The 26,199-nt window shown below is 50.5% G+C and overlaps 2 protein-coding genes and 1 long non-coding RNA gene across 5 annotated transcripts in view; 1 reads left to right on the forward strand and 2 right to left on the reverse strand.

Annotated features, from left to right (window-relative positions):
* Positions 1-1,875: 1,875 nt before the first annotated feature.
* On the reverse strand, positions 1,876-11,391 carry LOC120312576 (protein DGCR6-like). Its single transcript, XM_039353465.1, has 5 exons — positions 11,201-11,391; positions 5,847-6,007; positions 5,627-5,727; positions 5,253-5,393; positions 1,876-2,553 (listed from the first exon to the last, which is right to left on the reverse strand). The coding sequence occupies exons 1-5, from the start codon at positions 11,353-11,355 to the stop codon at positions 2,470-2,472; spliced, it is 642 nt and encodes a 213-aa protein (XP_039209399.1). The 5' UTR covers positions 11,356-11,391; the 3' UTR covers positions 1,876-2,469.
* LOC120312577 lies at positions 9,801-18,347 on the forward strand. The gene is made up of 2 exons (XR_005557920.1): positions 9,801-10,140; positions 18,184-18,347. It is a non-coding gene; the product is annotated as an uncharacterized LOC120312577 (long non-coding RNA).
* Positions 16,292-26,199, reverse strand: part of SCARF2 (scavenger receptor class F member 2) — a 62,973-nt gene continuing 53,065 nt past the window's right edge. For all 3 annotated transcript variants that reach the window (XM_039353462.1, XM_039353464.1, XM_039353463.1), the window contains one exon: positions 16,292-17,643. In XM_039353462.1, coding sequence (XP_039209396.1) covers positions 16,508-17,643 — 1,136 coding nt within the window. In that variant the 3' untranslated portion in view covers positions 16,292-16,507. The remainder of the gene's footprint in view (positions 17,644-26,199) is intronic.

Below are 26,199 nucleotides of genomic sequence, written 5' to 3' on the forward strand. Positions count from 1 at the left end.
TAAGACTAGCCACCATATATTCAAGGCTTTTCAGATAAGATGAATTCCAGAGTTCTGGAATTTAATTTAGCAGCATATTCATATATTTAAAACTCAATTTCCTTCCCCCAAAGTTAGTTTACCAACCATGAAAGAATTTCCATTGGATTTGACCAAACCAAACACCAAACCACACCATGAAAAGTCTGTTCAAATTTGTTACATTGCCAGTTTAATAATAATAATAATAATAATAGTAGTAAAGTTGGAAGGGACCTTGGAGGTCATCTAGTCCAACCCCCTGCTTGGGCAGGAAACCCTATACCAAACAGCTGTTGAAGGAATGCAGTCACTTCCAGAAATAATTTTTTGTTGGACTAACTTGCTTTTAAAATCATAAGAAACATTTAGTATTTCTTAAAATTCAAGGCCACATGATTCAGCAATCATTTGTGCATTCTAAATTTACTATTATCAAAATTAATAACACTGTTAGCAATATTATCTAATTATCCCACTTTCAACCTTTGATACTTTAAATTAAATTTAAATTAAAGTTTGATACTTTAATTTCCTTCTGGAGAAAGCATAAATTCATCGGTGCTTTAAATTTCAGAGTTCCTACTGTACTTGGAACAAAGGACTTGCCATGTGATGTGGGTCTATACATATGTTGTATATAGTATGTTTTAGGTGTGTGTCATGTATGTGTTTCACTTTGAGAGCGGGCAACTAAATTTCATTTTTGATGTGTGACGTTGTGCCCACAGTAAAAAAAAATGACAATAAAGGTTATCTAATCTAATCTAATCTTTTAAACCTGTCCAAGTTGGGCTTGCAATGGTCCATATGATTCCATATAATACAAATTAAAACACATTATGGGTTGAAGTTTAAGTAGTTCAGATAAAGTAGAAATAGTCTTATTGTATATAATGTTTTAATTTTGAGAGAGGAACTGCTCGGGCATTTCCCCTGGACCGCATCAAGAGGGAGGAGAAGAAGGTGAGAAGTATGTAGGAAGGTGGAGGTGAAGGAGAGAGGGTGAGTGAAGAAAAAGAGGGAAAGAAATAAGTTGGTTTGAGGTGGGATGCGGTTTAGGGGGAAATGAGCGGGCAAGACCAAATGTGGTGTGTATCAATTTGTTTTATTTTTTATCTGAAGTATTTGTAAGATTGTTATGTATTGTAAAATTGAAAATAAATTTTTTTACAAAAAAAAAGGTCCAGTATTTATTGACATAAATAGCATCTTTGGGGAATTACACATTTCCTTTTAATTGGACTAGAAAACTTTTTTATCAGTAATCAGTGGTATGGGATGAAAGTATTTTCTTATCTGTTTTTATCAAAAACAGCTTATCTTCATTCCCTACTCCAAAACCTTAAATTGGTTACCATGTCAAAGGCCTTTTCTGCATCCTGCGATACCAAAATAGTGGCTTTCTTTTTATTGGAATGTCTGTGGGGGTTCTCGGTCATCCGGGTCATAGCTGTCTCAAAAGGACTCCCCCCCCCTTTTTTTTTTCTTCAAAAGACAACTGGACTTTTTTTCCTTGAGGAAAAAGAACAAAACATTTCTTATTCAACAAAACGTTTTGTTCTTCCTCCTCAAGGAAAAACAGTCCAGTTGCTTTTTGAAGAAAAAAAAGGGGGAAAAAGCACTTTTTATTGGAATACAATACTATTTTTTTAAAAAATCAAATTATATATATATATATATTTTCGAGGAGCACGAAGCTGAAAGCACCAGCCTGAAGATGACGAATGGGACTTTGTCGAAACGTCGCCAAGACACTTCCAATTTTACGCGGGAGAAAACCCGAACAACCAAAGACCTACATACAAACACCCGCGAAAACCTCAGAAAACACACACACACACACACGCGTACATAAAACTTTCTATAGTCATAAAATTTAATTCTGGAAATTTCCCCATCCACAGGGTCCTTTCCTGTTCCCTCTTCCAAAGCCCCCTTTCCCAAGATGAAAACCTGCACAGAGCACCACAAGCCCCTTTCTTGGTCGGGCTGAATGTTGATTGTTGCTTCTGCCATTTTTTCCCCCAGCTGCTCTGTGTTTTCCATTTTTTTTGTCTATTTTAAATACTGTTAGCCACCTGGAATCCTGTGTTTGAGATGGGCAGCCATAGAAATCTACTGAATAAATAAATTGCGTTTATTGCCTTTTTTTTAACCGCCTGTATTTCCTTTATTACAATTTCCAAATATCGACCTTTAGATATTTTGGAAATCCCTCAAACGTTCCGAATAAAAACCCAGGACCCCCATTCTGAGAGAGACCCAACTGGAGCTGAGCTCCTCCGGGTGGGGTCCACAAGAAAGCCCTGGGCCTGCCGGACCCTGCCTTGTTCTGCTGTCTCGGGAGGCAAGCCCCCTAAATAAAAATAACCGCTCGTCATCCATTTTGCCACAAGACCCCCGGGGGGCTGATACTGGGTGTAGTGGGAGATGTTCCCGGGTTCCTTCTTAAGAAAAACCCGGTCTAGGCAGGAGTTCCTTTTGCTGTAGCTTCCGAATGAGCTCCAGCAGATTCATCTGGAGCGTCAGTTCCTGGGAGAGAAACAAGAGTTTATGTTTAACTTCGGACAAAAAAGCAGGCCAACTTCTTCCACCCACCTGTCGGCAAGGTAAAGCCCACCCACGTCCACCTCCTGCCCATAAAGAATGGATTAGACCAGTGGTTCTCAACCTGTGGGTCGGGACCCCATTTGGGGTCGAACGACCATTTCATGGGGGTCGCCAAACAACGCAGTCCGCCATTTTTTTCCCCTTTTCCTTAGCTGTGCTACTCCCTTTTATTCTATTGGCTTTTGAAAGCCAATAGAAGAGACTCTCTTGAATAGAGTCTAATTCTATTGGCTTTCAAAAGCCAATAGAAATTGTCCAGGCTGTCTCTGCCCTGCTGAGCCCGCCAAAAGTCCCATTCTGCAAAGGGTGCTGCACCAGTTGAGTAGTCCTCGACTCACGACCGGTTCAGTAGTCCTCGACTTACGACCGGTTGGGGGTCGCGGCATTAAAAAGGTTGAGAACCACTGGATTAGACTCTCATCTCGGAAAGCAGTAGCCCTTCCCTCCCCCCCCAATCACCTCAGTAACAACAACCCTCAAGGTAACTTTAATCTTCTTTCTGCTGAGGGCCCAAATCATCATGTAGACCTGGCCTGTTAAAAGGTTTGGACTCTGGGTGCAAGAGGTGGCTTTGGCAAGGAGGAAGATGAGGCAGAGGAAGCAGAGAGCTAGAAGGGTCCTTGGAGGTCTTCTAGTCCAGCCCCCTCCTCAAGCAGGAGACCCTAGTCCATCTTAGACAAGTGACTGTCCAGTCTCTTCTTAAAAATCTCCAGTGATGGAGCCCCCACAACTTCTGGAGGCAGGCTGTTCCACTGGCTAATTGTCCTCACTGTCAGGAGGTTTCTCCTTAATTCCAGGTTGCTTAATGGTAGGTGGGAATGACCTTGGGAAGAGCCACAGCCTAGACAACTGGCAATCTGTCTCTAGAGGAGGGGGAAAAAGTGTCTCAGAAAGGACTCTGCCTAGTTTTCAGGAGAATAAAGAAGAAGGACAAGAGGACCACTTTCAGAAGTTGCAAGAATCTGTTACTATCCCTTTCCAACAAGAGTGGCATTAATGCTCATGGCAGTCCTCCTTATCTGGGGTGTGTGTGTGTGTGTGTGTGTGTGTGTGTGTGAGAGAGAGAGAGAGAGAGAGAAAGAGGGGAGAGAGAGAGGGAGAGATGGAGGGAAGGAGAGAAATAGGGAGGGAGGGAGAGGGAGAGGGAGGGAGGGGGAGGGAAGGAGAGAGAAATAGGGAGGGGGAGAGAGGAAGGGGGGAGGGGGGGAGGGAGGGTGGAGGAGAGAAAGAAATAGGGAGGGAGGGAGAGGGAGGGGGGGGAGGGAGGGAGAGAGAGAGAAAGGGGAGAGAGATGGAGGGAGAGAGAGGGAGGGAAGAGGAGAAGAAATAGGGAGGGAGGGAGGGAGAGAGGGAGGGGGAGGGAAGGGAGAGAAATAGGGAGGGGGAGAGAGGAAGGGGGAGAGGGGGGGAGGGAGGGTGGAGGAGAGAAAGAAATAGGGAGGGAGGGAGGGAGGAGGGGGGGGAGGGGGGGGAGGGAGGGAGGGAGAGAGAGAGAGAAGGGAGAGAGAGATGGAGGGAGAGAGAGGGAGGGAAGGAAGGAGAGAAATAGGGAGGGAGGGAGGGAGAGAGGGAGGGGGAGGGAAGGAGAGAGAAATAGGGAGGGAGGGAGGAAGGGGGGAGGGAGGGGAGGGAGGGAAGGAAGGAGAGAAATAGGGAGGGAGGGAGGGAGAGAGGGAGGGGGAGGGAAGGAGAGAGAAATAGGGAGGGAGGGAGGAAGGGGGGGAGGGAGGGAGAGGGAGGGAGGGGGAGGAGAGAAAGAAATAGGGAGGGAGGGAGGGAGGGAGGGAGAGGGGGGGAGAGAGAGAGAGAGAGAGAGAGAGAGAGAGAGAGAGAGAGGTTAAAAGGCACCAAGAACTAAGGCAGGCTGGAGGGCAGCTGGTTAACTCTGTTTCTCAACTTGCCCCCTTCTCATCCAGCACTTTCCTCCTTGCACCAGCCTGGCCCTGCCCCATGTTCCCAGGAAGGCTTGAATCCTGAGGACCAGATATCATTGTATATCAGCGATTGTGTGACCTCTGCGGATGCCATATGCTAAATAAATAAATAAGGGCCAGTGCTGGGTCTCCTAGCCAGACCTCCTCCACGGCCCCTGGCTATGGCCAGCTGCTACTGCCTCCCTTTCTATGGCTCACAGCCCTTTCGTAGGGGAGGGGGCCTCCACAGCCTCCCTTTCCCCTTCTCTCTTCCGCCCTAGACAGGAGCTGATTATAGAACAGAACAGAACAGAACTGAACATAGAATAGAAAATAGAATATAGAAAAGAATAGAATAGAATAGAAAATAGAATATAGAAAAGAATAGAATAGAAAATAGAATATAGAAAAGAATAGAATATAGAATAGAATATAGAATATAGGAATATAGAATAGAATAGAATAGAATAGAATATAGAATAGAATAGAATAGCTGGAAGGGACCTTGGAGGTCTTCTAGTCCAGCCCCCTGCTCAAGCAGCCTACAAGTCTCTGTCCTGGTGATCTGGATATGGTCCCTTGCATCTCTCCCTCCCTGCTAGATCCTCCAGGGTGGGCGGCTTCCCCCCCCCCAGGGCAGGGGATCCACAGCCACCCTTCTTGTTGGCCCTCAGCTTTGGGCAAGGAAGGCTTCCGGCCTGAACAGACCTGGGGGCTGGTGGTGATGTAGAAGCCCGAGACGCCAGCTTTCTCCAGGGTGCTCTGCTGGTCCACCACTTTCTGATCCAGCTCCAAGACGATTTTCTCGTCCATCATCCGTTGCTCGGTATGAATTCGCTGCTCCACGGCCTGAGCAAACAACAAACCCCAAAAGCCAAAGAAGAACCACCGTTAACAGCAACTGGCATTCTGAACGATGGGCGAAGAGGGAAGTGCAAGTGCTTCTCTCTGTCTCTCTCTCTGCACATGGCAGAGGAGGCTGGGAGCCACAGTGTTGCCGACCCGTGCTCTGGGCTGAAGGCCTAGAGGAATACGTTCCTTCCCACCGAGACTGGTCCCGCCTTAGCGGCTGCGGCTTTTACCTCCATCTCTCGCTGCTGAGCGGCCTTCAGGAGCGGCAGGTTGTGCGGCTGGCAACTCTGCTGGTCTTCCTTGTGTTTGCGAAGGACCTCCTGCTTGAGGGCTGGCGGGAGGAGAAAATCAGAATGAGCCCCCCCCCCCAAGACGCAGCCCGTCACCCTTCGCTAGCGAAGTGCAAAGACTCGGTGGGCGAGGCCCGTTTGGTGCATGCGGCTCACGTACCTCGATGCTCCATCTGCAGTTTGAGCCGCTGGTTGTAGAGGTTTCGCTCGGTCAGATGCTGGATGTCCAGCAGGCCTTGCACGATCTCAAAGACAGTCCCGTCAAGGAGGGCCAAGGCTAGGTCGCTGAGGATGGTGTAGGACAGCCTCTGCTGGGAGGAACTGGGGGGGGGGAGAGAGGAAACATCTTCATTATCAGGACTGCGCTAAATGGGGGGCATCTCAACCAGGAAATCTCACCCACAGGAGAGGCCACTGAGTTGGCCTCTTTCTCCCAAGCGCGAGGCTGCTTGCCTTTAAGGACTGCAATAGGGGTTTGGATGCAACTGGGCCCAATCCCCATGACCAGTGGTGGCGAACCTATTGCACGGGTGCCAGAGGTGGCACTCAGAGCCCTCTCTGTGGGCACGGGCGCCGTCGCCCCAGTCCTAGGCCTTCAGCTGGGTTTTATAAAACCTTTTCGCTTTAGGTCTCCACCGCTGTGTACAAAAAAAAAAAAAAGGTTCAATCAGTCAATTTCAACTTCTCGCCGGGAAAAAAAAGATCTTGTAAAGTTGGAATTGATTGACTGAACTTTTTAGTCCCACCCAGTCTGCCGTTACCACCCAGCCACGCCCACCCAATGGGCTACACCCAGCCCTGCACCTGAAGATGCATAGGTGAGTTTTGGGTTGCAGTTTGGGCATTCAGTCTCTAAAATAGCGGTTCTCAACCTATGGGTCGCGACCCCATTTGGGGTCGATCGACCATTTCACGGGGGTCACCAAGCAAGGCTGTCGGCCATTTTTTTCCCCTTTTCCGGCGGGTGCCTTACCTCCCTTGGGCTGGGCCAGCTGGTGGCCCAGCCGGTGGTCGGCCTGCTCCGTCTCTGCCGCTTTCCAGCTACGCCTCGGCCGGCGCAGGGGGCGGCACCACGCATGCGTGGCGCTCCCGGGCAGGGAAAGTCCTCGACTTACAACCGGTTGGGTAGTCCTCGACTTATGACCGATTTAGTCCTCGACTTACGACCGGTTGGGGGTTGCGGCATTAAAAAGGTTGAGAACCACTGCTCTAAAAGGTTCGCCATCACTGCCCATGACTCTGCATTTCTGCTTGCTGGGTCAGAAATGTTGAAAGCAACTTGTTGAAAGCTGGGTTTTCACAAGCGTTAAACCCAGTCAACAGAGGCCGTGGCGGTACGCAGACACATAATACACTGCACCCTTGCAAATAGAGTACAGCTGGGGGGGGGGAGGTTTCTGCACTGAAGCCCTCCGCCCGATTACCATTTTGTGTTGGGTCCAAGCCAGCCCCTCCCCAGCCCTTATTTCCAAACCTTCAAACTTTTTTTAGCAGAATGGAATAAAGGAATATAGGGTTGGAAGAGACCTGGGAGTCTTTTAGGACAGTGGTTCTCAACCTTTTTAATGCCGCGACCCCCAACCGGTCGTAAGTCGAGGACTACTCAACTGGTGCAGCACCGTTTGCAGAATGGGACTTTTGGCGGGCTCAGCAGGGCAGAGACAGCCTGGACAATTCCTATTCAAGAGAGTCTATTCTATTGGCTTTCAAAAGCCAATAGAAGAAAAGGGAGGAGCACAGCTAAGGAAAAGGGGGAAAAATGGCGGACTGCATTGTTTGGCGACCCCCGTGAAATGGTCGTTCGACCCCAAATGGGGTCCCAACCCACAGGTTGAGAAACACTGATTTAGGAACAGGAGACCCTCTTGCCAGTGATGCACAAAAGCAGACTGATCCCCTTGGGTAGATTTGCATCTTCAGGGCCTGCAGTATAATTTGCTCTCCATTTCCCATTTCCGCTGCCATTTCTCAACTGTTTATAGCAGGCTGCCTCTTCCATGGGGAAAACAAGAGTTTCCCTGACTAAATAAGGCCAGGCGACAGAGACATATGTGGAAGACAGAAACTTCAAACAGTGGGAGAAGAAAGCAATGAATTTAAAAGATGTTTTTCCCTTTCTCAATCAGAAAACAATGCAGCGGGTATATTGTAATGGGTCTAAATGGGACAGACTGAATAGTTTGGGTTTAAAATTTGTTGGTCTTTCCAGTCAATGGACTAGATTCAAAGTCTGTCAATGCTGTGCTGCTAAAATCAGAATAACAGAGCTGGAAGGGACCTCGGAGGTCTTCTAGTCCAGCCCCCTGCTCAAGCAGGAGTCCCTATATCGGGGGTCTTCAAACTTGGCCCTTTTATGATTTGTGGACTTCAACTCCTAGAAATCTCAGCCACGTACACTGGGGGACATGATAGCAGTCTTCCGATGTCTCAGGGGCTGCCCCAAAGAAGAGGGAGTCAAGCTATTCTCCAAAGCACCTGAAGGCAAGAGAAGAAGCAACGGATGGAAACTCATCAAGGAGAGAAGCAACCTGGAACTAAGGAGAAACTTCCTGACAGTGAGAACAATTAACCAGTGGAACAACCTGCCTCCAGAAGCGGTGAATGCTCCAACACTGGAAGTCTTTAAGAAGAGACTGGACAGCCATTGGTCTGAAATGGTGTAGGGTTTCCTGCCTGAGCAGGGGGTTGGACCTCCAAAGTCCCTTCCAACTTATTATTATTATTACTATTAAGATCCCTGCCTTATATCATTTCAGACCAGTCTCTTCTTAAAAACTTTGAGTGATGAAGCAGCCACAATGTTTGGAGGCAAGCTGTTCCATCTGTGAGCTGTTAGAGTAGTTAGACTCAGTCCTGCTGGACAATGGGACACACCAAGGTCTTGCCCTAAACACAGTCAAGCCTGCTTCCAACCCCTGACTTTAGAAAGCCAACAGCAGGCCACTCAGCCGCTCAGCAGGACTGGAGTGCTTAGTGGAGCTTCTGTAACAAGAGGCAATTCACGTCAAAAGAGCCAAAAATGACACACAGACAGCTTTAGTGATGAGTTTGATTGCTTCCTTAAAGACCTGTGTGTGGCCATGGCTGTAGATCAGGGCTTTTCAACCAGTGGTACGGGTACCACCTGTGGTCCATTGGCACCTGGCAGGTGGTACGCGACCATCCTAGAAAAGTGGTAGTGGGGGAGGGGAATGGGCTGAACCGGTGGCAGCACTGCACAAGCCTGAGCGAGAGACGGCTGGAGCTGCAGGGCTGTCAGGACTCAGCGGAAGCACCAGAATCAGCGCTTCTTTGGGGCTGTCAGGGCTCAACGGAAGCGCCAGGGTCAGTGCCAGGCTCCAGCTGGAGCTCAGCGCTGATCCTGGCACTTCTGCTGAGCCCAGAAGAAGCGCCGATCAGCTGGAATGAAATATAATATAATCATAGGGCTGGAAGGGACCATAGAGCATGGCTTTTCAACCAGTGGTACGGGTACCACCTGTGGTCCATTGGCACCTAGCAGGTGGTACGCGACCATCCTAGAAAAGTGGTAGTGGGGGAGGGGAATGGGCTGAACCGGTGGCAGCACTGCACAAGCCTGAGCGAGAGATAGCTGGAGCTGCAGGGCTGTCAGGACTCAGCGGAAGCACCAGAATCAGCGCTTCTTTGGGGCTGTCAGGGCTCAGCGGAAGCGCCAGGATCAGTGCCAGGCTCCAGCTGGAGCTCAGCACCGATCCTGGCCCTTCTGCTGACCCCTGAAGAAGCACCAATCAGCTGGAATGTTGCAGCCTCTCCAGGGTCTTGTGATTTACATTCAAATGCTTGGCAACTGATTCATATTTATGACAGTCACAGTGTCCCAGGGTCATGTGAAGTGACCAAAACCTGCTGCAACCACCCAGTAGATGGGGGGGGGGATAAAAACCAAACACCCCAACCCCGCTGCCAATCCTCAACAGAAATGCTCACAACAATGAAAACCTCGGACAGGAGGAAGAGCGCAGCCGGGTGGGCAGGCAGGTGTCTTGCTCGGCTGGCATGGGGGGGGCACTTTTTTCAGTGCCATTGTAACTTCGAATAGTCACTAAGTGAACTGTTGTAAGTCGAGGACTACCCGTACTTTATCACTTTTTTCCTTTTTTGGGGGGGTCATCAAGTTTTTGACACCTTGCTAGGCGACTGGTGGTACTCGGATGTTGCCATATCCTAAAAGTGGTACAATGGGTGAAAAGGTTGAAAAGCCCTGCTGTAGGCCACCCAAGTGGAGAGGAGCCAGTGCCCTCTGATAGGAGGAGAAGGTAGGTGGGTCATCTCCTTGGGAATTCTGACGGCTTTGTGACTTCATCCCTGCAGGCTAAAGCATCAGTTACTGACAGTTATCAGTTATCAGAGCGAAGATGCCATCCTGGAGATAGGCTGCCCTTCCCTGCGACTCTGGGCAAGCTCCCCTCCTTTCCTGGCCCACTCTCAGAGGGGTGAGTGAGGGAGAGAGTCGGGGTTAGATTTTGGGTGGGGGTCTGGGTAAAAGAGTGAGGGGCAGGCTGAAGGGGAAGGGGAGGTTGGGAGGGGCAGGACCAGGGCGGAGGGGGCAGGGAGGGGAAGGGGAGAAAGAGAAGGTAAAAGGGGGAGGGGGCGGGAGGCGAGTGGGAAAGGAAGATGGGGAAGGGGAGACGGGGGGGGGGCAAAGAGTTTTTTTTTTAAAAAAACGCCTTTCTGGAAAAGATCATGTTAGGAAGTTGGACCCAGCCTGAAATCCGCCTTCCCCCATTTCAGAGGCGGCTTCACACGGCTTGATAGCCAAACCGGCATTAAGACCCCCCCCCCAAAACCAGGCCCACCTGGGGGCTTCCGGGTAGCTCCCTCTCAGCCTCCCCCGGACCAGGTGGGGAAAACCCCACGGCCGGAGGGCTGGAGCCGGGGGCAGAGCGAGAGAAGTGCCCGCCGGCCAGTCCGGCTGCCCTGAGCGAAGCCCCTTCCTCTTCCTCCACCCGCCCACCCATCCACCCACCTACGTACCCACCTACCTACCTACCACCCATCCACCTACCTACCTTACCTACCCACCCACCTACCTACCTACCGACCCACCTACCACCCACCTACCTACCTACCTACCTACCTACCACCCACCTACTTTACCTACCCACCCACCCACCTACCACCCACCTACTTAACCTACCCACCCACCTACCTACCACCTACCTACCTTACCTACCCACCCACCTACCACCCACCTACCTACCTACCACCCACCTACCTTACCTACCCACCCACCTACCTACCTTACCTACCCACCCACCCACCTACCACCCACCTACCTAACCTACCCACCCACCTACCTACCTTACCTACCCACCCACCTACCACCTACCTACCTACCTACCACCCACCTACCTTACCTACCCACCCACCCACCTACCACCCACCTACCTTACCTACCCACCCACCCACCTACCAACCCATCCACCTACCCACCCACCTACCTTACCTACCCACCCACCTACCTGCCACCCACCCACCCACCCACCTATCTACCTGGGCAGCTCCTTCACCAGCTCCTGCAGCTCCGAGAGCAGCTGGTAGTGCCGCGCCTGCTGCCGCGTCGGACGGTCGCCGCCGCCTCCTCCTCCGGCCTGGGTCCCGCCCGCCTCGCCCCCCGGGAAGGCAAAGGCAGCCCCGAAGCGCGCCATGCATGGCGGAGGGGGAAGACGCAGGGAAGGGGGGGCGGAGCGCGGCGGCGGCTTCTCGCGCGAGCCTGCAGACGCCCCGCCCCTCGCCCCGCCCCCCTCCGCGAGCCAAGACGGGCGGGGGCTTCCATACACACACACCCTTAGCTGCAGCTGGTGCTGCTGTTGCTCCGGCGCCCGGGAAAAGCGCGGCCGGGGTCTCCTCCTTGCGATGGTTGCAAGCTTGCGTCTCGATGGATGCGATCCTAAGTCTGGTGGCATTGCACCTCCACCTCCGTATGGCTGACTCGGATTCCCTCTGATTGCTTTGTTGTTGTTGTTAGTTGCGAAGTCGTGTCCGACCCCTCGCGACCCCATGGGCAACGTTCCTCCAGGTCTTCCTGTCCTCTACCATCTTCTGGAGTCCATTTAAATTCACACCTACTGCTTCAGTGACTCCATCCAGCCATCTCATTCTCTGTCGTCCCCTTCTTCTCTTGCCCTCCATCTTTCCCAGCATCAGGCTCTTCTCCAGGGAGTCCTTCCTTCTCCTTAGGTGGCCAAAGTCCTTGAGTTTCAACTTCAGGATCTGGCCTTCTAAAGAGCAGTCAAGGTTGATCTCCTCCAAGACTGACCAGTTGGATCGCCTTGCAGTCCAGGGGACTCGCGGGAGTCTTCTCCAGCACCAGAGTTCAAAGGCCTCCATTCTTTGGCGCTCAGCCTTTCTTAGGGTCCAACTTTCCCAGCCATACATTGCAACTGGGAAAACCATGGCCTGGACTATACATACTTTTGTTGGCAGGGTGGTGTCTCTGCTTTTTAGTATGCTGTCTAGATTTGCCATAGCTTTCCTCCCCAGGAGCAAGCATCTTTTAATTTCTTGGCTGCAGTCCCCATCTGAGGTGATCTTGGAGCCCAGGAAGATAAAATCTGTCACTACCTCCATTTCTTCCCCATCTATTTGCCAGGAATTGGGAGGGCCGGATGCCATGATCTTGGTTTTCTTAATGCTTGCAAGGATGCAAATCGCGTAGCCCACCCTCCACCTCCCCCATCCCAGCCTGGGCAGCCTCTCCTGTTGGGCAGAGCGCTTGGAATAGTTCCATGGGAACCTTCATATACAGTAACTCTTTGATAAGCTGTTTTTCAAATCTGAGTCTTCCCTGCCACGTCTCTAGCCAGAGGGCTTTTTTTGCGATTTTTGCAATTCCAGCACCTGCACGGGAAATTCAGGTGATCAAAAGATCTTTATCAGGATCCAGTCCAAGCCGGGAATAAACAAAATGGAGACTGCTTTAGAAGGAAGGTTCTTGTTTACTGAAGAGCAGAAACCCAAAAGCATGGGGCTCTGGAGCAGTTGACCACATGATGCTGGGAGTGGTGGGTTTTTATACCTTCTTGGGCTTTTATGTTTGGAGTTGCTCCTGTTCCTGTGGCATGAACTTTGATCTGAGGTTCAGTGTGCCCTTTTGGTATTCTGATGGTGGTGGGTTAATCCTATTATGTCCTAAAGCAGAGGTTCTGAACCTTGGCAACTTTAAGACTTGTGGACTTCAACTCCCAAAATTGCTGGCTGAAGAACTCTGGGAGTTGAAGTCCACAAGTCTTAAAGTTGCCAAGGTTCAGAACCTCTGCTTTAGGACATAATAGGATTAACCCACCACCATCAGAATACCAAAAGGGCACACTGAACCTCAGATCAAAGTTCATGCCACAGGAACAGGAGCAACTCCAAACATAAAAGCCCAAGAAGGTATAAAAACCCACCACTCCCAGCATCATGTGGTCAAGTTAAAGTTGCCAAAAGTTGAGGACCCCTGTCCTAAAGGTCATGTCCTGGTTCCCTGGGCCTGGGGCTGATGGCTATGTCCTGTGTTGGATTTTGGGGTGAAGGGTTGCTGGTTCAAATTCTGTCACTCTGCTATTGTTAGCTATCAACTCTTGCTCTAAGGGATTTTGAAACGTCCTGTCTCGAACGGGCTTCTGCAGGTACTATTTGCTCATGAATGGGGCCAAATAGGATCATCATATCTGCATTTTTACAGAGCTGGCCTGCTCAGTTTCTCTTTGCGGCTATTAAGAAAAACTGGGACTGCTTTTCTGCCTTTTTAATATCCCCCAAAATATTTCCTTCTCGGGGTGGGGGGGCTGACTTCCCACAGATGGAACCCCGATTCACCAGCCAGATGCCAGGAGGGTGTTTTGGCTGAATACCTCAACATTGCAAGGATTCTCCAGTGATAAGCCCCCCCCCCAAGTGACCCAACATTGGTTACTCCACGTGCAATTCCCCCCCCCCTCTTTTCTCTGTTGTTTCATCCCTGGAAATTGTGAGTGAACCTTTCAACCATAAAGGGCAGCCCAGCATTAGGGGTTTTGGTTGCCCGCTTCTGGCTAGCAGGAGTTGCAGCCACTGGGTTTAGCTGCAGGAAATGGAGCAGGAGAAACGTAAACCATCCTAAGAATGTAAGGTGAGGTGAGGCGAGAAGGAGCCGGGTTCTGCAGTCTTCTAGGAACTGCAGGAGAAGGCCAGAACGGTTCTTTCCATCCCAGGCTTAAAAGGTCTACCCCAGGGTAGGCAACCTTGGCTCTTTTATGACTCGTGGACTTCAACTCCCAGAATTCCTCAGCCAGCCATGCTGAGGGGACAGGGAGAGGTTTCCAAGCTGAGCCAGGCTGGCTCAGGGATTCTGGGAGTTGAAGTCCACGAGTCATGAGGGGGCCATAGTTCCCCCATGCTGGCTCAGGGATTCTGGGAGTTGAAGTCCACCAGTCATGAAGGAAGCCATAATTCCCCATGTTGGCTCAGGAATTCTGGGAATTGAAGTCCACGAGTCATAAAAGAGCCAAGGTTGCCTACCTATGGCCTAGGCCTAGGCCGCTTTATGACTCGTGGACTTCAACTCCCAGAATTCCTGAGCCAGCCATGCTGAGGGGACAGGGAGAGGTTTCCAAGCTGAGCCATGCTGGCTACTCCCTTTTATTCTATTGGCTTTTGAAAGCCAATAGATTAGACTCTCTTGAATAGAGTCTAATTCTATTGGCTTTCCAAAGCCAATAGGAATGGTCCATGCTGTCTCATTCTGCAAACGGTGCTGCACCAGTTGAGTAGTCCTCGACTTACGACCGGTTGAGTAGTCCTCGACTTACGACCGGTTGGGGGGGTCGTGGCATTAAAAAGGTTGAGAACCACTGGCTTAAGCTGTCTTTGGGCTCCCTCCCTTACTGGATACTCAGAATTCCTCAGCCAGTCCATAAAAGGGCCGATTGGAAGAGCCCTGCTTTAGCGAATTATAATAAATTAAAAGGCCAGCAACCAACCTAGCCAAAGGCCAACGGCCTTGGTCAGCCCTCCCCAGCCTGGCACCTTCCAGATGTATTGCAGCTTGCATTGTCCTGATACGAATGTCTTTAGGATAGCAATTCGGGGGATGGTTCTGGAGAGCAGAAGAAAAAAAGCTGATCTGGAGAACTGGACTGGACAAAAAATCATGGGCGCTCCATCACTGGAGTTTTAAGGCTAGACAGCCACCTGTCTCAGATGGTATAGGTTCTCCTGCTTGAGCCGGGGGCTGGACTAGAAGACCTCCAAGGTCCCTTCCAGCTCTATTCTGTTCACAACCTAGTGCTGACCCCAAGCCAGAGGGTTCTCCTAGGGCAGGGATGGCAAACCTTTTAGAGACTGCAACCCAAAACCCACTTATGTATCGCTGGGTGCCAGGTGGGTGTGGCCACTCGGCGGGCGCAGTTACAGTGGGCTTGGCAGACTGGGTGGGTGTGGCTGCAGTAGTCATGGCAGATTGGGTGGGCATGGCCGGGGTGGGCATGGCCACCTCGATGTTGCTTATGGGGAGGGACACCTGTGGGAGCTGGCGGGTAGGATGGTGGGCTCCCCAATGGTGTCCCTCCCCATAAGCAACATCGAGGTGGCCATGCCCACCCCGGCCATGCCCACCCAATCTGCCATGACTACTGCAGCCACACCCACCCAGTCTGCCAAGCCCACTGACACCAGGGGGTCTCTGGTGGGTGGGATGGTGGGCTCCCCAATGGGGGCTCCAGGCTGGCTGGCCTTAGGCCAGTGATGGCGAACTTTAAGAGACCATGTGTGCCCACATGGCGCGTGCCCACAGAGAGAGCTCCGGGTGCCGCCTCTGGCACGCGTGTCATAGGTTCGCCACCCCTGTCCTAGGGTGCCGAGTCCCTCGGCTACCTTGAGGGCTGGAGCAGGGTGGCCTGAGTTAATCCTTGCGTGGGAGACCCCAGGAAACCCGCCTGAGACATCCAAGAAGGTGAGGCTGACTTCCTTCTGGGCAGTTGTCCATGACGGAATCAGCAGCTGAAGTCATCCTGGCCTTAAGGAGAGAAAGCTGGATTTGGGCGAGGCAAATGGTTCACCAGGAAAAGGAGTCCAAAGACCAGGACGAGGAAGAGCTAGAAATAGCATCCTTTTATTTGAGGAAGAACCAGATGGAGCCACGCTGGCCTCCAAAGAACTCCTGGCTGATGCCCCCCCCCCGCTCCCCAGCAAGGAGGATGGAGGCTGTTGCATTGGCTATTCCAGGCACCCAGCGACCGATCAGAGACAGCCCAGGTGCCTGGGAAAGAAAGCTCACCGCCTGTCTGCTGGGAAGGGCCCAAGCTAGGTCTGTTCTGATCGTAGCCTCCAGGTCAGCTGGAAGCAGCCCCTGCACCCTCTTCCTGCAGAGTCTGCCCTCACTTCCCAGGGATCGGGGACCCCAAAAGTAAAGTCTGCCTGCCACTTTAAGTAGCATCTTCCTCCCGGCTGCATCCAGGCTTTCCAGGGGTGAATGCAGCTACCCCCTCCCCAGGAAAAGGCTGGTCTGCTGGCTGCCTGGCGCTGACCCCCAGCAGCCAGTCCCCGCCCAGCCCCAAACCCACCCCAAGGCACCCTTCCCCAGGCCTGCAAGGGTCTCCCCGGAGGAGAGAAGCAGGCCTATGCAGTTATAAGGCTGGTTTAAAGAAAGCCCTCCACCTCTCCCTCCCTGCCAGAGCCCAGCGCCAGCGCTGGGTCCCCGAAAGCCCCCCAACCCATCCCAGGGGGAGGCCATCCAGAAGGAGGCTGTGGCTCTCTTTGAGGCGGGGTCTCCGCTGGCCCAGAAAGAGAGAGCAGCCCTCTGGCCCTGGGAAGGTCCTGCTTCTCCTTTCCCCTCCCCTATTGTACAGTCTGCGGAGGGGGGGCGGCTCCCTTGGGTGGCTCCGTGACCCCTTCCCGGCCCTTCTTGCGTGGCGGCTTCTTGATGGGCGTCTTCTTGACGGCGGGGTCTCCGGGCATGGGGATGGCATCGGGGCTGCTGCTGGCCGGCTTCTCCCCGCTCTTGGGCTCGGTGGCGGGGGCGGCGGGGGGATCGCCGGGCCCCAGCAGTTTCTGCAGCGGGGCGGAGGTGGGCAGCAGCGGCTTGCCGGCCTTCTGCCTGGGGGCGGTGCCCGCCTGCCTGGCCTTCTGTGGGGGTGTTGGCTTCTCCCGCTGGGCCGGGAGGGGGCTCATGCCGTTGGGCCGCGCGCCCGCCTCGCCCCGCTGGAGGCTCTGGGTCTTTTCCTTCAGCTGTGCAGCCAGCAGCGTGACAGCCTCGGCGGAGAAGCCAGGCGGTGCCTTGGGCTGCGTGGGGCTCCGGGGCGCCTCGGCCGGCCGCCTCTCCGCACCGGGGCCCCCCATCCTCTTGAGCGCGGAGTGCAGGGCACCGTTGAGGTTCTCGGTGGGCTCTGGTCCGGTCCGGCTGCGCTGCCTGGCCTGAGCAGGGCAGGGCGGGCCCTCGGGGCTGCCGGGCTCCTGGGGGGGCCGGGGGGCCCTCTCCTTGGCCCGCGCGGCCTCGCCGGGGCTCCTCTTGCGCTTGGAGGGGCCGGGCCGGCGCTCGGCCTGCAGCTCGGCCGCGCCCGAGGCCGGCAGGGAGTTGCTCTGGGCCGTGTTGTACTTGTGGTGGATCCAGGAGACTTTGGGCTTGGTGGAGGGGTCCGGCGGGGGTGGCTTGGCCCGCTCTGGGGAGGGGGGCTTGGCCAGCCGGGGCTCCGCCGCCGGGGCCTCCTCCTCCTCCCGGGACTGCCTGGAGAGGCGCGCGATGCGGGCGTAGAGCGCGCCACTGACCGAACCAGAGCCGCAGGAGGAGCGCTCGCTGTCTGAGGACTTAAGCAGGGGCGCCTCGCCGCTGTCCACCAGGCCCGGGGGGCTCTCCTTTAGCACGGTGTACTCGCCAGCTTCCTCCGCCTCCGCCGGCCCCTTGCGTAGCGGTTGTGGCGCCTTCTCCAGGGTGCTGCTCGGGGCCGAGACATGCTCCTTGGGGTCGCTCGCGCTCTCTGCGGAGGGAAGGGAGGGAGAGCGGTGATCAAGACAAGTGAGCCAAGCTGCAAAGAGGCGGGGAGGGGACTGTTCCCCGCCCCATCACTTTGAGGGCAGGGTGAGCCTTGAGCCACCCATTCCCCAAATTGCCCCCATCCAAGCCTTTTCAGGAAGGGTTTCCTGCCTGAGCAGGGGGTTGGACTTGATGACCTCCAAGGTCCCTTCCAACTATTATTATTATTATTATTATTATTATTATTATGGATCATCGCACAGTCAGCCAGAGGTTCAGACTGGATTTGGCATTTTGTCTACCTATCGAGTCCTTACCCAGGACCTGGGATAGGCAGATGTGGATGTTTGATGGTATTACAGATATCGCAGGATGGAAGCAGTTCCTATAAGGCCGCCTTTTGCAATTGACTAATAGCGAATTTGTCAATGCCAATGGTGTTCAAGTGGTGCTCCAGTTGTTTTGGGATTGCACCCAAGGCGCCTATGACTATTGGTACTACCCTTGCTTGCTTTTGCCACAGTCTTTCTATTTCTATTTGTAGGTCTTTGTATTTTGTGATCTTCTCCAGTTCTTCTCCTTCTTATCACCTATTGTCAGAAGGCTGCAGCCGGGGAGAAAAGCCTGAAAAAATTACTTTGCTAGCTGCCTTTCTGAGAATTTCAGCTCTCTTCAAAGTCAAACCCATAAAAAACCCAACTCTGAAAATCTCCAGCAATCTGGGCTTCCACTTATTAGCCCTGGCAGAATTTTGGCACAGCAGCGAGTATGGCAGAGAAACCTGTGCAAAAGGAGGGATTTGGCTCCAACAAATGTTGAGTGTGCAGAATGCCGTTTGTGCTCAAGGGTGGATTTTATTTCATTTTACAACAAGGAAAGAGATGTTCCTTTTAGCTGTTCCTTCATCGTTGATGTGCAAATGATTTGCACGTTGCTCAAGGCAAAGCTGAGGCCCAGGCAGAATTTTAAAATGCAGGAACAGGCCTGCTTCCTTCCCTTGAGCAAGGTGAAGCCCTTGGAAGCTGGGATGCCCCAGAGGACAGAGGTAAAAGCACGCATATGGGCACACCTGAGTTGTCAAAGGCCTGCCCCTTCCTACGTGTGTTGTAACTGCACTCCAGACTTTTCTAATCTGTCCCAGATGCTGCTGCACTGTCTCCAAATTCAGGGCTAGGGCTAGGGTGCAAAAGGCTGCAGGCCATCTGGGCTTCACCTGGATATCACAAAAACTCACAACATTATCCTTTCCTACCACAAAAAAGATGCTGTCTCGGGGTGGGATTTAGTATATGGATGGCATGCCTATTTAATTTATAATAAGAAGGTGGATAGGGCTTTTAAGTCTCATATTTTAAGAATTTCTTTACTTCGAGTATAGAAGAAATATTGTAGAATAGATTCAAGAATTCCATTATGGGCTATCCCGGGGCATGCAATAGAAGGAATAAGGAAAGGAGTGAAGATGGACAGTATTTCTTATAAACAATTACTTAATTGGGATGGGAAAAATTGGCAACTAAAACATATAGATGAATTAGCACAAGAAAATATTATTTACTCGTGGTTTCAGTATAGACAATTATTAGAAAGGTGGAAGATAGATTATAAAGTGGGTTTGATTAGAGAGGATGAAAATTTGTGGAAAGAAATTAAAGATCAAAGTCGATCTCGTATAAAAAGAATTTATGAAGTATTAGTGGAGTTGGATTCAGAAACAGAATTAGTTAAAGATTGTATGGTTAAATGGGCTCAAAATTTTGATGAGCCGGTTTTATTAGAAACATGGGAGATAATTTGGGCGCGGAATGTTAAATTTACGCAAGCTCAAAATTTACGGGAAAATTTTTATAAAATGTTTTATAGATGGCACCTTGATCCACAAAAGATGTCTCGTATGTATTTAAATTTGCAACCTAAATGTTGAAGATGTGGTTGTTTGGACGCAACATATTATCATATTTGGTGGTGCATCAAGGAAGCAAAAAACAAACTCCGTTAATTCTTGTAGTTCAGGGGGGGTCTTCATACGTGGCCCTTTTATGATTTGTGGACTTCAACTCCCAGAATTCCTCAGCCAGCGTGCCTGGCTGATGAATTCTGGGAGCTGAAGTCCACAAGTCACAAAAGGGCCACGTTTGAAGACCTCTGTTGTAGTTTGATAGTGAAAGGTTTCAGGGTTTTTTTTTTAAAGGGGCAATTGGTATACAAAATTTGAGATAAAATTAAATACGCTGAACCAAGTTCACGATGTTGAGCAGACTTTTAGTTGTTGTTTGTTTTTTTAAATCAAGATTAGCAAAGATTTTGTTTCAATACTAAGTCTGAGACAGCTGCAAATTTCCCTAATGAGCACTCCTGGCAACAGTTGAAGGCACAACCACTCTCCCAGCTCCCGCTGCCAAACTGGAGACTGTTTTGGAAAGGATTTTTGTTGAGAAATATGCGTGTCTTTTGTACCGAAAGCATTTTTGGAGATTTGAAGTTTCTTTGCCCACGGATATCATGCGTATTTGCCCGATATAGTTAACTTGGTTATGACATTAACTCATTACTTGGAGAGACGCAATAAGCCTTTGTTTTTTTTAAAGCTAGCCAAATGCTCCAGTCACACAACACCCTGAGCCAGAAAACAAGTCAACTACAAACTAACCAGCGGATTAAATGGTATGTCTGTGGGGACGGTCAATTTCAAGAGGCTGGAACCAGCAGTTGTTTTTAAGCCAAGGGGTGGGTGGCTGTCATGCCAGGATCCGAAGTGAGTTGGAAGGGTGTGTTTATTTGTGTTTGTATGTGTGTGTGTGTGTATTTTGAAAGCTGGCTGGAAGCCAGGGAAGAGGAGAGAGGAGAGGAGAACAGAAGAGAAGAGGAGAAGAGAAGAGAAGAGAAGAGAAGAGAAAAGGGAAGAGGAGAGAGGAAAGGGGATCTGGGGGGAGAGGAGAGGAGAGGAGAGAAGAGAAGAGGAAGAGAAGAGAAGAGAAGGGGAGAGAGGAAAGGGGATCTGGGGGAAAAGGAGAGGAGAGGGAAGGGGGAGAGAAGAGAGGGGACATGGGAGGAGAGGAGAGGAGAAGAAGGGAAGGGAAGAGAAGAGGAAAGGGGAGAGAGGAGAGGGGACCTGGGGGGAGAGGAGAGGAGAGGAGAGAAGAGAGAAGAGAAGAGAAGAGGAGAGAGAAGGGAAGAGGAGAGAGGAAAGGAGAGAGGAGAAGAGAAGAAGAGAAGAGAAGAGAAGAGAAGAGAAGAGAAAAGGGAAGAGGAGAGAGGAAAGGGGATCTGGGGGGAGAGGAGAGGAGAGGAGAGAAGAGAAGAGGAAGAGAAGAGAAGAGAAGGGGAGAGAGGAAAGGGGATCTGGGGGAAAAGGAGAGGAGAGGGAAGGGGGAGAGAAGAGAGGGGACATGGGAGGAGAGGAGAGGAGAAGAGAAGAAGGGAAGGGAAGAGAAGAGGAAAGGAGAGAGAGGAGAGGGGACCTGGGGGGAGAGGAGAGGAGAGAAGAGAAGAGGAGAGAAAAGGGAAGGGGAGAGAGGAAAGGGGATCTGGGGGAAAAGGAGAGGAGAGGGAAGGGGGAGAGAAGAGAGGGGACATGGGAGGAGAGGAGAGGAGAAGAGAAGAAGGGAAGGGAAGAGAAGAGGAAAGGGGAGAGAGGAGAGGGGACCTGGGGGGAGAGGAGAGGAGAGGGAAGGGGGACAGAAGAGAGGGGACATGGGAGGAGAGGAGAAGAGAAGAAGAGAAGAGAGAAGGGGGAGAGAAGAGGGGGAGGCGAGAGGAGAGGAGAGGGAAGGGGGAGAGAAGAGGGGGAGGCGAGAGGAGAGAGGGGACATGGGAGGAGAGGAGAAGAGAAGAAGGGAAGGGAAGGGAAGAGAAGAGGGAAGGGGAGAGAGGAGAGGGGACCTGGGGGGAAAGGAGAGGGAAGGGGGAGAGAGGAGAGGGGACATGGGAGGAGAGGAGAGGAGAGAAGAAGAGAAGAGGGAAGGGGAGAGAGAAGAGGGGGGAGGCGAGAGGAGAGGAGAGGGAAGGGGGAGAGAAGAGGAGACATGGGAGGAGAGGAGAAGAGACTCTTGAGGCTGGGAGTTGCAATAACATGCTAGGGTCAACACACAGAGTTGGGGAAGTAGGAGAGGGAAAGTCTGTGGAGGTCCCTTGTTCCCACAGAGAGGGGCCCATTTCCTGTCCACGCATGTGCCAAAGCAGCCACAGAGCTTTAATCTTGTGCAGAGCCAGCCGCTTGCGACTGCAGGAGTTAATTTCCACTGGTGGGAACATCTCTGCATCGTAATTATGGTGCTGCTTTTTCTTTCAAAGCCGTGCATGTGTGGCCTGAGAATTCCTTAGGCATTACAGGGTCCTTTGTGAAGGGCCTGTTATTTGCTACAAAGGGTTTGCGGTGGAGCTGGGATCGAGTCAAAGTCCTCTGTTCCATGATGGTTGCCAAAATAAGAGGAGAGGAGAAACAAGGAGCTCAAAGCCTAGGAGAAGCACCGACCGTGGGCCTGCCATCCAAATGCAGAGTGGAGACTCCAGCCAGCTTTGCTGTGACCACGGGCGCACCCCTCTAATTCCAGAGAACTCCAGCTCTCTTATTGTAAGGCATTGGACAAAGTAGACCACAACCTACTCCTTGGTAAGCTAGAAAAAGGTGGAATAGACAACATCACCACCAGATAGATCTGTAGCTGGCTGGCAAACCGTACTCAACGAGTAGTCCTCAACGGCACTACATCCACATGGAGGGAAGTAAGCAGTGGGGTATCACAAGGTTCTGCCTTAGGCCCAGGACTCTTCAATATCTTCATCAATGACTTAGATGAGGGAGTTGAAGGGGAACTCATCAAATTTGTAGATAACACCAAACTGACAGGAGTAGCCAACATCCCAGAAGACAAGCTCAGGATCCCAAAAGATCTTAACAAACTTGAACAATGGGCCCTATCCAACAAAATGAGTTTCAATGTAGAGCAGTGGTTCTCCACCTGTGGGTCGGGACCCCATTTGGGGTCGAACGACCATTTCACGGGGGTCGCCAAACAACGCAGTCCGCCATTTTTTCCCGCTTTTCCTTAGCTGTGCGACTCCCTTTTATTCTATTGGCTTTTGAAAGCCAATAGAATAGACTCTCTTGAATAGAGTCTAATTCTATTGGCTTTCAAAAGCCAATAGGAATTGTCCAGGCTGTCTCTGCCCTGCTGAGCCTGCCAAAAGTCCCATTCTGCAAATGGTGCTGCACCAGTTGAGTAGTCCTCGACTTACGACCGGTTGAGTAGTCCTCAACTTAGACCGGTTGGGGGTCATGGCATTAAAAAGGTTGAGAACCACTAATGTACAGAAAAGCAAAGTTTTACATTTAGGCAGGAAAAATCAAAGGTATGCGTATAGATTGGGCAAGACTTGGCTCAAAAACAGTAATTGTGAGAGAGACCTTAAGAGTCCTAGTGGATGATCCCTTGACTATGAGCCAGCCGTGTGCAGCAGCAACAAAAAAAGCTAATACAATCCTGGATTGTATAAACAGAGGCATAGAATCAAGATCACAGAAAGTATTAGTACCGCTTTATAAAACTCTAGTAAGACCACACTAGGAATACTGCAGCCAGTTTTGGTCACCATATCACAAAAAAGATGTTGGGAGTTTGGAAAAAAAAAACCAGAGAAGAGCAACTAAAATGATCAAAGGCCTGGAGATTAAAACATACCGGGAACAGCTGCGGGACTTGGGTCTGGCTAGTCTAAAGAAAAAAAAAGAAATAGAGGAGACATGATAACAGTATTCCGGTATTTGAGGGGCTGCCACAAAGAAGACGGGGTCATGTTATTCTCCAGATGCGCCAGAGGGCAGGACAAGAAACAATGGCTGGAAACTGATCAAAGAGAGAAGCAATCTGGAATTAAGGAGAAACTTCCTGACAGGGAGGACAATTAACCAGCAGAACAGCTCGCCTCCAGAAGTTTGTAGGTGCTCCATCACTGGAGGTTTTTAAGAAAAGCCTGGACAGCTGAATTCCTGAGCAGCACAGCTGGCTCAGGAATTCTGGGAGTTGAAGTCCACGAGTCATAAAAGAGGCAAGGTTGCCTACCCCTGGGTCTTTTGCTTGAGCAGCGGGTTGGACTGGAAGACCTCCAAGGTCCCTTCCAGCTTCTATTTTTAATCAGCATCCTAGTCCTCAGTTTTGCAAAAGAAAACTTGGAAGCGGGCCCAGTTTGTGTTAAAGGAAAAAATCTTGGAGAAGCTTCAACAGCTAAAGTGAGAGACGACAAAGGTATCCATCACATCATCAGGACCACAAGAAAGTTTTGCACATTTGTTGTGCAGGTTGTCCTCAACTTATAACCATTCCCTTAGCGACTGTTCAGAGTTACAACATCACTGGTGGTCTTGTAGAAATATAAAGGCTTTTTGGATTAAGATTTGGTGGAATATTCAAAAAATTTTTAATAGAAGGATAAAATTCACACCACAGCTATTTTTGTTAGGTATTATTGAAGATTGTGATAGTAAAGAGATTATTTTAATGTTGAATTTTATTACGGCAGCAAGGTTATTGATTGGGCAATATTGGAGAAAAGACTCCTTTCCTACCTTAGAGGAATGGTTTTTTAAAGTTTCTTATTTATCAGAAATGGCAAAAATATCGGTTTATCTGAAAGACCATTCACAAGAGAGATACAACTCTGTATGGAAAAGATGGGTAAATTTTGTTCAGAACAAATATGGGATTAGAAAGTATTATTTAGCTTTTGAATAACTTATTGTATAAAGTTGTTATGGTTAGATTTGTTGATTTTATTGTAATGGAGTTAAAGAGGTTTTAAATTTTTTTAGGATTTATGTATAATTGATTGATCTTTATTTAATTTTTTATGTTCTTTTTTTGTTGTTTTTAGCTCTGTACTCAGCTCTGGGAAGGGGGGGAGGGCTAATGGGAGGGGGGAGGGAGAGAGGTGGGGAGGGATTTTATTGTAAAATGTTTATAAAAATTTTAATTAAAATAATAATAATATTGTTTTAACAATAAACAACTAGGTTATACTCTTAAAAAAAAGTGACTTGGGACTATTTTTCACACTTCTGACTGTTGCAGCAGCCCCATGGTCACGTGATCAAAATTCAGATGCTTGACAACTGACCCGTATTTATGACGGTTGAAGCGTCCCGGAGTCATGTGGTTACCTTGTATGTACTTATGAGCAGGGGGTTTGGACTAGAAGACCTCCGAAGTCTATTATTTTATTCTATTCTAAATAATTTCCCAATTGTATGAAGGATGTAAGCTATTCCACAAATGGACCACCCGTATCTTCTCTAGGGGTCTTTCATCCTTGATCAAAGATGCCAAGCACCATAGAGCAGAGACCTTTTGGGCACCAGGGACTGGTTCTGTGGAGAGAGGTTTTCCCGCGGACCGGAGGGGGTGTGGTTTTTGTGTACTGCCTGCATCTCGCGGATGGGGCTTTGCTTGCTTGTGCGGACCGGTTGCTGGCATGCCGCGGCCCACTACCGGTCCACAGACTGGGGGTTGGGGACCCCTGCTCTAAAGCAGTGGTTCTTAAGCTTTTTGAACGAATCGCCCCCTTGAGCCAATGAGGAAGTTGTCATCGCCCCCCTCCCCCAACACAACCCCTCAATCACAACATAGGAAATATTTCTTCAATTTATGCAAACACTTTTTTTGTTTTCTTTAAAATTGTCATCAGGACATATCGATGCAAATAATTTATTTCCAGTCTTTTCCCCATATCTCCCATATTCTGGCCAATGGCGCGCCACTGTATGGGTAGAGGCTGCTGCGCAACGCGCATGAAGATAAGCGATGCGTATTCACATATGTACGGCGTTCTGTACCGAAGCTAGCTGGAGGAACATTTGAAAACACAATGCGATCCACTAATAGCGATCATCTGGTGTTTTTGTACGACAGATATACAGCGATTCACTGTACGAAAAAATCTCAAAGGTGTCCCCAAAACTTCTTGCTCCATTGCCCCCACATCACCCCCTTTTCATTCCTTCACCCCCACGTCACCCATTTTTGTTCCATCGCCCCCTTGAAAAATGAAATCGCCCCCTGGGGGGTGATATTGCCCAGGTTAAGAACCACTGCTCTAAAGGACTGATTCTGTAGCGGGGCTCCTGTGAGCTGGGAATTGTAGCATACTTGAATCACAACTCCCAGCTTCCCTTGAGGAGAAACCACAGAAGTTAAGGAGCCTGGCTCTTTCTCCCAATTTGAGGAAGGCAGAGCCAATCTGATTGGTAGGACCCTGGCCAAAATTGATGATCCCTGGAAAAAGGGGTCTTCTCTGATGCCTGGTAGAGGAGACTAGAGCAGTGGTTCTCAATCTTTTTAATGCCGCGACCCCCAACCGGTCGTAAGTCGAGGGCTACTCAACCGGTCGTAAGTCGAGGACTACTCAACTGGTGCAGCACCGTTTCCAGAGTGGGACTTTTGGCGGGCTCAGCAGGGCAGAGACAGCCTGGACAATTCCTATTGGCTTTTGAAAGCCAATAGAATTGGACTCTATTCAAGGGAGTCTATTCTATTGGCTTTCAAAAGCCAATAGAATAAAAGGGAGT

Source organism: Crotalus tigris, unplaced genomic scaffold, assembly GCF_016545835.1.
Source record: "Crotalus tigris isolate CLP2741 ecotype Arizona unplaced genomic scaffold, ASM1654583v1 scf7180000018525.42219311030:4301911, whole genome shotgun sequence".
Taxonomy (NCBI): domain Eukaryota; kingdom Metazoa; phylum Chordata; class Lepidosauria; order Squamata; family Viperidae; genus Crotalus; species Crotalus tigris.

Coding starts and splice junctions, on each gene's coding strand:
- LOC120312576 (XM_039353465.1), bottom strand. CDS start 11,355: ATGGCGCGCTTCGGGGCTGCCTTTGCCTTCCCGGGGGGCGAGGCGGGC. Junction 5,728..5,846: donor ACTGCAGATGGAGCATCGAG/GTACGTGAGCCG, acceptor TCCTCCCGCCAG/CCCTCAAGCAGGAGGTCCTT. Junction 2,554..5,252: donor ACATCACCACCAGCCCCCAG/GTCTGTTCAGGC, acceptor TTTCTCTCCCAG/GAACTGACGCTCCAGATGAA.